This window comes from Mustela nivalis (assembly GCF_964662115.1).
Source record: "Mustela nivalis genome assembly, chromosome: 5".
Lineage (NCBI taxonomy): Eukaryota > Metazoa > Chordata > Mammalia > Carnivora > Mustelidae > Mustela > Mustela nivalis.
The window spans coordinates 2,869,932-2,881,539 of record NC_139024.1 but is presented as its reverse complement, the minus strand read 5'-3'; the positions used below and the strand labels follow the sequence as shown (position 1 = coordinate 2,881,539).

Genomic DNA, 11,608 nt, shown 5'->3' with positions numbered 1-11,608 from the left:
GGCACCAAAAGGACCTCATTCGCCCCTGACACGCGGACCCTCCTGAGCCGCCCTCCATCCGGCTCTTCTGGCCACGGGCACTTGGGGGACTTGTGAGTGCGTCTTTCCTAAGGGAATAAAAGTGTCTCAAAGGTCATTTCTCTGGCCTGAGACCGCCTGAGCTCCCGCCCTTGGAGGAAAGGTGAAAGGCTGGGTGTGGGGGCGGGGCCGCCGGTGGAGATGGTGGGGCTCCCACGCCCAGGTGGGAAGGGAGGCGCCCCGTGCTCCCTGCCTCAGGCTCCCACTCTCTCTCCCTGACCGCCCTGGGGTTGTCTCCCCAAAGTCCAAAAGAGCTCACCAATGCCAGACAGTTTTCAGATCCATCCAGAACGCTGGCTCTGACCTCAGCGGGCCCCCTAACAGCAGTGAGCACCACCAAATAAGAACAAAAGCCCAGGGAAAGAAAGTGAAATTTCAAACGTTTGCAATGACATTTTTACCCTCCACAAACAAAGTCCGAAGTGTTCAAGGACACCACCCAGAGATGCAGCCCCCCTTGCTGGCAGATCGAGGCTGGAGTTACTGACTCCGCGTCCCTCTGGGGCCCTCCTGGCCTCCCTACCTATTCTTCCCCCCACCTTTCTCTGCCTCGTTTTCTGAATCTTTGTTCCTTGGTTCTCAGGACAAGCGTCTCCACTCTCCAGGCTTTTCAGTGAAGGCTGTGGTGCATGACAGTTTACAGCCAAAAACTTCCTCAGGCCCAGCTGTAAAGGATCCCCAGTTAATAACAATGTGCCTCCTTGAGGGGGAGGAAGCACTTTTGGCTGTTTCTTTCCCAATGTCTGCCTCTGCTTGGGAAGCCCGGCTATTGGAGTAAAAGGTCCTATGGCTGGGCCTCAGGATGCAAAGGGTTACCCCCAAAATAACTTAATGAACACTTTACAAGAAATCTCTCTAACACACACACACACACACACACCCCTCAGTTCCCAGAGAGGCAGTTTCCCCAGCTTCCACCCTTCCCAAGCAACAAAACCATTTGTCTTTTAGAAGGTATCGATGATGCCCCAACAGGCTCAGGGCTAGTGGGCACCGGGGACAGCGTTGTGGGACCCTTCTTCTCTGGGAGAAGAACTTCATTTACTTTCTGGCTATATACTTTGTGCTCAGTGTGGAATATAATATGTATTATGCATATGCATACAAGTAATGTGTGTGTGAACATAGAAACCTCAAGCATTAATCACAGCCCGCATTTTGGTGGGTTTTCTTCACCTTTGTTCATTCCATCCTTCTCTGGGGCTCAGTCTCCCTCACTGGTGAAGCAGAGTTTTGCCAAAAGCATTGGCAAGTCCTAAAATGTAAGAAGGGTGCTTCCCAGCAAACCCTTTCTGTCCCCAGTTGGTCTGTCTCCCCCATTGAAAGAAAGCCAGTTCGTTTTAGTATGGCTTTTAAAGCTGATTTTGTAATTCTGTGGACTCCTCACCATTAAAAATGTTTTTGAGGACGTTGGGTTGTTTGGGGGCACCTCTGGCTTGTAGAAAAGACACAGGTGTGTTTTTCCTGAGTGCATGTGGCTGTGCCCGTGGCTGAGGCCACTGTCCTGCGGCCACGGGCAGCCAGCCCTCCGGGCCTGAGCTCCGGCTTGCTCTCCGGGCTGCGGGCACGGATGGCTGTCCACTGAAACGCACTCAGGAACCAAATCCGTCCTCACTAGACAGTCTGTGTGCTTTGTGGTGCAAGACAGCATAAGGTTTCCTGACAGAGTTCACACATTAAAGACAAACACAGGCGCGGGGCGAGGGGCTCAGGCCCGGGACAGTCCTGGGGCCCCGTCAGACCCCAGAGCTGTCGCTCCGTCCCTTTGGATTCAAGGCCGCAGAGGAGAGCTCGGGGGCAGCGGGGCTGCGACCCCTCCCAGGGCGGGGACCTCGAGCATCTTCCGTGTGGGCACTTAATGTTGTCCATCCTGTCTCCGTGCCTTGATTCCCCTGGAGTGCAGGGGAAGCCCTTCCGCGGTCCGTCCGGCGGTGGCCCGGGTCGCGGAGACCGTCCGAGGCGTCCAGTCATCCTCGGGGGCTCCTGGAGCCCAGCTGTGGCCCCGGGCCTGCTCCTGTGGCTGCGGCGCCTAGGTCTTTCTGCGCTCATGAAGTGGCTTGTGACGGGTCCTCTGGCCTCTGTCCTTTTGATTCTAGTGCCTCTGATGGGGAGCGCACTCCTGCGGCAGCCCCCGTCCCATCCGGGCCCCGGTCATGGCCGCACTGGCCTCTGGGTCACTCTTGCTCCCCGAGGCTCTGTTCCTGTTTCCCACAGGCCACGGCTCTCGGGACCTCCCTGAGAAGGCCCCGTGGTCTGCGGGGCTTGTCATGTGGTTCCGTAGTTCACTCTCCTGGGGCTGCTTTCCCTCCGATCCTTGCAGACAGGCCCATCGCCCTCATCCCGCCACGCTTTGTGTCACGTGGCTTTCTCCCCTGCTCACTGCCCCCAAACAGGGCAGCTGGCGGCTGTTCTCCGTGGACCAGGGGTCGTGGACATCCCCTCACAGCCGCACTGCGTAGACAGCCGAGCCGCAGGCTCTGACTCAGTTGCTGTGAAACCAGCCCTTGGCCCGTGGAGGGGCTCGGCAGGTCCTCACCCAGGGACAGGCTTGGCAAAATTGAAATGTGGCCTGGAGCGTGTCTCTAAGGAGAAGCAGGAGCCGCGGATCCCGAATCCACCTCCCCACGGTCGGGAACGTTCTCCACACAGGGACTCAGTGTTCATCCTTCCCACTTATGAACACATCCGAGCCGCGGAACCAGACGCACTCACGGATTCAGTCCGTTGTTTCGAAGGCGTTAAAGGCGGGATTCCCTGTGGACATTGTGCATAAGACGAGGCCCAAGGATGAACAGAAATGAACTCTTCCAAAGGCAGCAGTGAGTGTGCGGGGATAGAGGTCTCCCTCCAGGCTTAAAATTACTCAAGAAATCCTGGTGGGAGACTCTGCATAACCATCTAAGTCATGATCACACACGCAGCACGGCGACATCGTGATCACACACGCAGCACGGCGGCGTCGTGATCACACACGCAGCACGGGACCTTCTTCCTCCTTTCTTTATACCTTCTCTATACCTGCATCTCGGTTTTGGAAAGTCCCGTGTTAGTGCCAAATGAAGTACGAAGTGTCCGATCTATTCTCTCGCAGAAAGGACGGTGGGAGTGATGCGGGGTGAAGGGCCCAGCCCTGACCAGCTCTGGTTCCCACCGTCGCTCCTCAGCAGGAAGGGTGGACATGAGGTCCAGAAGCCTGACGGGTGGTGATCGTTGCTCCAACAAGGGCTGGTGCAGCTCAGGGCTCACAGACTGGCGTCCGTGTGAGGGAGCAGCCGCAGCCTCGGGGGTGCGGACCCGGGGCAGGCTGCACGTGGGACTGGAGGACACACAAAGGCACGGAGACCTGAGGAAGGCAGGCGGAGAGCATCCGGAATGTTCTGTGTTGATTCTGGGGTCACCGTGAGGACAGCAGCTAAGAGAGAGTGGCCTTTTCATGACAGCAGGGATTCGAAGACACACTCCCTGACCTAGGAAGGCCAACCCGGCCGGACGTTTGTTGAGACAGATGTGCTATGGGTGTGATACGGGAAGAGAAAGGGGGCAGCGGGCAGGGAGGTGTGGGGGTGAGGCCCCAGCAGACTGCTTGAAGGGAGTGGGCTCTCGGCATCTTCAAGAATAGCTGGGAAGATCCTGAGAAGGTCTGCAGAGTGGACTGGCAGTGAGCAGGGCACTTCCGGGGGGTCCCAGAGAAATTCCCATAAAAACACAGAAGAAGACAAACGATGGACAAAGAAGACTGAGACAACAATCAAATTGTACGAATGGCTTGGGGGTAGCGAATCCCGGAGCAGGAGAGAGAAGACAAAGGCAGAGCCAGGCAGGCCCACTCCGGAGGACAGAGGACAGAGGGGCCGGAGCGGAGCGAGCCCGGCTCCCGGGTCTGGTCGGCAGGATGGGCAGGGAGGAGCCAGGGTGGGAGTTCCGTCCAGGTCGGGTCCAGACTGATGGTAAAAACGGGGCCACAGGAGGGCTGAGCAGGGCTGTGAGGAGAGGTTCTGTCAGTGGTCCATTTGGAAATGAGAACCGGCACATTGTACATGCAAGGGAACTCACGCAGCTGGCGGGCTCCTGCCACCCCCCGCCCCTGCTCACCGGCGGGAGCTGTTAGCCTTTGCCGAGGTCTCTTGCACACGAGCCACGGTCCACAGCATCCTCTGGGCACCAGCCCTGCGGGGGGTCAGAGCCTGGCTTGTATGTCCGGGTAGCTAAGGCCCCCCGACAGAGGAAAAACAGCAGCAGACGGGTTCCTGACTGCTCTCGTTTTAAACTCACCGTGTTTCCCCTAGACCAGCTTCCGTACACCGCCAGCGGGAATAAAGGCAACTTTCTCCCTTTCGCCCGCCCCAGGCACACGGCCAGGCCTAGAGGGGGACCGGTGTGTGCGTGTGTGTTTGTGCAGGGGGAACAGGTTGGCTTAAATACTTTTAAAATCAGAAACAAACTTTAATCATATAAAGGATGACAATAGGCTCGGAGGGGAAGAGCGAAAGCCTCATCCCTTAGACAACTTGCCACTCAGGCAGAGAGGTCGGAAACCAGAGGGAAGTTCACACGCCAATGCCTTCTCCTCGTCACCGTTCTGCAGAAGCCCGCAGCATCCGTGCTGCTCTCCTCCCCCTCCCAAAACTGTCCGTCGTAAAGTTAATGTAGATCTGGGAGGGGAAGGAGCCCTTGGGTCAGGCAGGGAGGGCTCCAGTCGTGCCAGAGGACCACCGTGACTCCAAAATGGAGCGGGAAGACTCACGTTCCTCATCTTTTACTAACTCAGTCAACGCTTGTCCACTTGCCGCCTACCTCCAGCCACCGTCCTGACCCCAGAGGAAGGCTTGGCAAGCGCCACTACCAGCTCTTCGTCACGGGGTGTGGCAGGGGTCGGTGACCCTGAAGGAGACGCATACAGACCTCTCCGCCGCGGTGTGAGTGCCGGCGAGAGGCCGTCGCGCGTTTCTCGTGTCTGGGACAAAACAAGACTGTGTGAAAATTTAAAAACCCAGTAAAAACTCCAATATGTGGGAATTTTGTTATTTTTTTACAACGGGCAATAATGTGAGTCATCCATGGGCTAGTTGGCCAGAGAATGGGATTAAAGATCAGGTAAATTATGGCCTCCAAGTGAGAAAACCGTTTGACACCCGCAGCCCGCAGCCCGAGCTTCTGTCACCATTTATAACGCAGATACGCGGGTTCCGAGGAGAGGCCTGGGGAACTGATGCCGTTCGGAATCAGCTTCATTTCCAGTTATGCGCCGAGGTGGCAAAGGGCCCCCGAAAATCGATGGGCTCCATGCCCAACACAGGGCCACAGTTTGTTCCTTAAGTCTTTGGACAACGAGCACTTTGGTTACCGGACCTACAGGAGACTGAGGTCTACAGGACGGCGAGGAGCGGGTCGGTGTCCGCATAAAGAGCGCTCACACAAACACCGCCTGTTACAAAAAATGCAACAAACATATTTAACCACCGATCACCTATTTGCCATCATCCTTGGCTTAAAATACTAGATCCAATCTAGCAAATTCTTTACGTGCATTTGGCTTCCTTATCCGTTTACCCGTACAGGAGCATCTTGCCCCTATAGTCTGTTTTCAACACAACAGTCAAAATAAACTCGTCTTCCATGTCCGTCCCTAGCCCCGGACACTTCTGGACGGCAGGGCTCCGTGCTGGCACACTGGGCAATGACCCTCTACAGAGACAGCCTTCAAGCTCGTGGCCAAGAAGGCTGTTGCTGAAATCACGGAGCAGGAGGCTTCACAGACCAAATGAAGAGACTCAAATGACAGGGTTCAGCGAATCAACCGGAGACACACCACGAGAAGCCGAGGAAAGGAAATGGGGCAGATCAGCTCACGTGGGCAGAAGACCCCCACTATCTGGGCCCAGGTATGTGGCTCTCTTGGCTCTAACATGTTCCCAGTGACGGTGTGGAGATGAGCACCAGCCCTGAAGCTGAGCAAACCAGCTCAGCAGATGCCCAGAGAGTAAATCTGACGGTGAACCTTCATGGATTCACGACCCAGCATCAACAAGACACACTTGTGGGGGTTCCTGTTTCATCGGACCCGTCACCCCATCATTCACTCAGCTCCACCTACAGCTCACTCAGATCTGCCTCCATAAAAGAAGCATTGCAGTGTGTATCCCTGAAAGATAGGGGGGCTTTTGGTTAAAACTAACCCTAATACCATTCTCAAACCTAAAAAAGAATTCCTTAATATCATCAAAAATCTAGTCAGTGTTTGGGGCACCTGAATGGTGTAGTTTAGCATCCAACTTTTGGTTTCAGATCAGGTCATGATCTCGGGGTCCTGAGATCGAGCCCCGTGTTGGGCTCTGCTCAGCACGGAGTCTGCTTGAGATTCACTTTCTCCCCCTCTCCCTCTGCCCCTCCTGCTTGTGCTCTCTCTCTCTAAAATAAATATAAATAAGTCTTTTTAAAAAAATCTAGTCAGTGTTCAGATTTCCCTGTTGGTCTCATGAGTTCATGAGAAAATTCTTCTATGTGTCTTTTGATGCCGTGGTGCAGGCATGTGCACAGCTGGGTTATAAGCCTAAAAAAGGAATTTCCGGGTAATGTCTTCCTTCAGTGTTTCTAGAATATCTGAATTGTTGTCCAAAGACGTTACACCAACTGTATATACCACGTACAGGAAGTGAGTTTCCACTCAGTTTGTAGCTTGCCCAATAGTGGATATTGTTAGATCTTATCATTTTCCCCATCTGTTAGGTAGAAAAAGAATGTTATGGTTTCAAATTGCATTTTCCTGATTACTAAGGATTTTGAGTATCTTGTTGAATCTTCTTTGTTAAATTCAAGTATGGTAGTATTCTTTAAATGCCGGAACCAATCATTTGCCAATTTTACTAAGAGCAAACATTCTCCCACTCTGTGACTAGGCTGCTCCTGTCCTTGACGATGTCTTTTAGTGAAAGAAAAAATCCCCACATCCACGTGGTCGAATTTATCACACTGTTCTTTCCATTTTACAGTCTTTGCACCTTTAAGAGAGCCCTTCCTACCCCCAAGATAGTCTCCCATATGCTCCTCTTTTACATCTAGGACTTTGACCCACATAGAATTGACTGTTGTGCATGAGATGAGACGGAGATCCATTCTCAATGGAGAAAACCAACCGTCCAAGCACCATGGGCTAAACCATCCACGGTCTCACCAAAGATCGGCAACAAATCTACCGTGATAGTTTCCGTTCTGCACATGATTTTGGAGTCTGACTTTTTTTGCTGGGCTCTCTATTCTAGTTCACAGATGCTTTTATCCACCTTGAACCAATAAACGTCCATTTAAGTTGCTGTAGAACTTGAAATCAGGGCCTGAGGTCTTACAGAACAGGCCCAACTTTACTATCTTCTGTTCTCAGTGTGACCCACCTGTTCCAACCAGTAGCTCTTCCACACAAACTTCAGAATCAGTTTGTCAAATTCCATGAAAAATTACTGAAATTGCATTAAATCTAAAAACCAGATTGAGGAGAACTCACACCATTTAAATATGTGGTATTTCTATTCTAAAGCATCATGGCTCCTTTGACGTAGATCTTTTTAAATGTCTCTCAAAGACGTTTTATGCTTTTTTTCACAAAGGGCTCACCACAGTTTTTCCAAATTAACTCCTAGGTAATTAACTTTTATTGCTACCCTAAACACAATCTTTAAAAAAATTATTTTATAAAATAATAAAATTTTTATAGTTTTTATGTAGACCCTTCATCTCATTATAAAATTTCATATAAATCTCGTAATCTCATTGTAAAGCAAACAGTAACCACCAGGGAGGTCAAGAAATAGCCCGTCTCCAGCATCCAAGCTCCCTTCCCCATCAAGAGTCCCTCTCTCCCTTGTAAAGTTAAGCATTTTCCAGAAATGTATGATATCTTCTTGTTTTTCTGTGTTCTTCGGGATTTTTCTATTACAAAAAATAGTTTTATAGCTCTTGTAAACATTCTAGCTTCTCTTCCTTTTTCTTGCTTATAGTACTGGTCAAACTTCCAGACCAGTCTTGACTAGAAGTGAGAAGAACAAGTATCCTTCTGTTGTTCCAGCTTCGCAAAGAGAGGTTTCACTATCTCACCATTAAGTACATGTTTTTTACAAATATATTTTTAAGTACACTAACAAGTTGAGTGATTTCCTTCTGACCTATCAATTGTAATAATTTTTATTACAGAAGAAGTTATTGAAATGAACTCCACATTAGTGGGTTAATTGGTCAATATTTTGCTGAGGACTTTGACAGCTGCACGCCTGAATGAGATCAGCCTTCTAGGTTACTCTGGGTTCACAGAAAGAGCCGGGACATATGCCTTCCTCTCCCATTTTCTGGAGAGCGCACAGGAATGGTGACATTATTCCTTACTTAAGTATTCAGAGAACTTACCAGTAAAATCATACAGGCCTAGAGTTTTCTCATTCTCTCTGTTAGATGGTGTTGAAATTATATCCTTAATTGACTTAATAGCTAAGCCTATTTAAATATTCTACTTCTTCTCACTAAAATAATTTATAAGAATTTATTCAATGTTACTATTGAATGTCCTGTGCTTTTCTCACTGTCATTTCCCTGTGCTGACCTGTCCTTTCTCTCCCGCTTCTTTAAACAATGTCCTTTTCCGTCTGCTGTTCCTTGTGTTTGTTGCCTTTGTGGTTCCTTGGGACACCTACACCTGAGGATTGGTTCCTTTCATCAATTCTGGAATTCTCAAATTTTCTCATTGATACTTTTCTCTCGATTGTTCCTACTACCAGCTGTCATGAAATGTATGCTGGATTTTCCTCCTAGAGCCTCTGTTTCCTTTAACCTCTTATGTACCCCATTGCTTGTTCCCCTGTGCGCTAGTTTGGAAAATCCATCCTGATCTTTATAGTTCAATAATTCTATCCTTGGGCATGTCTAATGTATTCTTCAACCCCCTCAATATTAATTAATTTATTTATTAATTTTCCACTCTGAAAGCTCTATTTCATTCTTTCTCAAACATCTTTGATTCATTTTAAGAGTCTCCTAATGCTGACCCGTAATCTAAAAATTCTTCCTGAAATTCAACCACATACATCGTGTTTATGTATTTTCTCCATCTGTTAACTTCCACGGTCTTGACCCCGGTGAGGCACGTTCTGCCGACTCTTCCTCCCGTCTGTTCTCATTCACGGTTCTGTGTTTCCGTATGAACAATGTCACGTTTACCATGAGTCTATGATTTAGTTGACGATGCTGTTGTTATCTGTCATAACTTCGAACTAAGGAAACAAATCTGCCATTTAATCGTTTCTCTGAGAGTTTCAGCATTTCTTCGTCCTTCCCATCATGACAGGATGTGAGTCTCATTCCTGGTCCACATAGTTGGTCCAATATCGTTTTGTTGTCCTGGCCTCCTGCAGTGAAGGAAAAGGAAAAAGATATATAAACCCCAAAGGCCAAGTGCACCTACTGCCTCTTAGAACCCTGACCCTTGGCCGTTTTTCTTATTCACTAAGGAGTTAGGAAAAAATTTACCCCCACCCCCACCCCCGCCCCTGCGGTCATACTGGGAGTCTCCTCTCTTCAGGCTGCTGACCCATCTAAACCTCAGCCCTCATCCCTGCAACCTTCGCCCGCCTCCGCCCAGGGAAGGTGCTCCCGTTCCTGCCTCTAGGCATTGCCCAGAGCTGCTCAGACTCAGAAATCCCGCTCGGCATCCTGCTCTGGCCACAGCCTCCCAACCCTGCAACATCTCCTGGCTTCCTTCCCACTCTAACTTCGCCTGCTTGCCTGGGGCGCTATGTCCTCTAACCCCTGGGCAGAGAAAAGACAGGAGCCAACCACAACATGGTGAGTCTGAATTGCTTGTTCCAGAGTCAGAGGTACTGGGGTCATCCTGGGAGGAGCAGGTTTCCCCTTCTTGTGTTCTGGAAGCTTAATCCTAAAGGAAGAGAACAAAAGACAGAGAGACTTGAAGACTGTATTTAAATTATTTTTGCCTACACGTGAATCTTAAAATGGTATTAATACTAGTGTATATTGTTTTCTGCAAATATAAGTTTTTTTTTTCACTTCATTGAACTTCATAACATCAAACACTTTTGGATCATTTTAAAGACCTTTGGAACATTTTAAAGACTGCCTTTAAAACTTAATTTAAGGGGTGCCTGGGTGGCTCAGTGGGTTAAGCCGCTGCCTTCGGCTCAGCTCATGATCTCAGGGTCCTGGGATCGAGCCCCACATCGGGCTCTCTGCTCAGCAGGGAGCCTGCTTCCTCCTCTCTCTCTCTGCCTGCCTCTCTGCCTACTTGTGATCTCTGTCAAATAAATAAATAAAATCTTTAAAAAAAAATAAAACTTAATTTAAACAACAACAACACCCTATGAATGCTTTCTCCAAGAACAATCAAATGTGCATAATCATATACAATATATTTTAAGTATTTTCATACCCCCCCAAGCTTATGAATCGTATGTTAAACACCAAAATCTACTATCCATTTGCCAATAGGTTTCCCCATCCAGTGGCTCTCTGAAGACTGTCTCACGTATAAATTTTTATTGCATATATGTTCACAGCTGTCAATATCTATACATCTTTTTCTGATCATATGAATCCAAGACTATTATATCTCAGATTAGAAATTTTGATCACTAGAGAAATCATGAAAATATTCTTCAAGATTCTAGAAATAAAGCATATAATTTTGGATTTGCATTTAATACTCAACAACTCTGCTTCAGAAAATGTTTTGAGAACCACAGATATGGGCTAAGTAAAATAGTGTCTGCTTCGAGCAAAACACTAGCTTGTAGCAAAAAATCTCCACTGAAACCCATTGCCAGAGAAATGAAAACAAATCAGTGTTAACAAAGTTAGGGGCACATGCATGAGTTCGTGTGTGTGTGTGTGCGCGCGCGTGCAAAAGAAAAAACATCTATTGCAACTTGCATGAAAATCCAAACAAGTGACTCGAGGGTGTACACCTATACGTGTTGGCCTGAAGTTAACACCCATAAAGCAGCTACAATTCAGTACAATTTAAGAGCGACCCAGGAAACAGATCAGAGGACAGCTGTTGTGAGACGATCCTGTCCTGTCTTCGGTTATGGGTCTACCCCTGGGTGCCCAGGAGAACACTACCTGTGACGTTTGCTGGAGGGCAGAGTCAACCAGAATCGAGAGGCGCTCCGGACTCCTGACCAGCCACAGTCAGCAATGAGTGTGCACCCAATTTCTCAGGCTCTCTAAAAACCCCCTGCCCCTGGGCTAAATTTCATCTTTATGGTGAGAGAGTATGATACTTCCACTTTAAAGGTCAAGGTGCATTAATTAAAACATTAACTCTGGGGGCACCTGGGTGGCTCAGTGGGTTAAGCCTCTGCCTTCGGCTCAGGTCATGATCTCAGGGTCCTGGGATCGAGCCCCGCATCGGGCTCTCTGCTAGCAGGGAGCCTGCTTTCCTGCTGCCCCCACCTGCCTCTGTTTACTTGTGATTTCTCTCTGTCAAATAAATAAATAAAATCTTTTTAAAAAATTAAGTCCGTTCCTTTCC

General features: G+C 49.1%; 1 protein-coding gene across 5 annotated transcripts in view; it reads right to left on the bottom strand.

Annotated features, from left to right (window-relative positions):
• Window positions 1-5,045: 5,045 nt before the first annotated feature.
• The window catches only part of LOC309864868 (uncharacterized protein), a 72,673-nt gene continuing 66,110 nt past the window's right edge, over window positions 5,046-11,608 (bottom strand). For 4 of the 5 annotated variants that reach the window (XR_014311799.1, XM_082730749.1, XM_082730751.1 and 1 more), the window contains 2 exons: window positions 9,895-9,994; window positions 7,702-9,467 (listed from right to left, as the gene is read on the bottom strand). Coding sequence is in view for 3 of the 5 variants with exons in the window: in XM_082730749.1 (XP_082586875.1) it covers window positions 9,417-9,467; window positions 9,895-9,994 (151 nt within the window). In the remaining 2 variants the exon portion in view is untranslated. Of the gene's footprint in view, window positions 5,504-7,701; window positions 9,468-9,894; window positions 9,995-11,608 lie in introns of those variants that run through there. The other variant, XR_014311798.1, reaches the window with a different exon arrangement.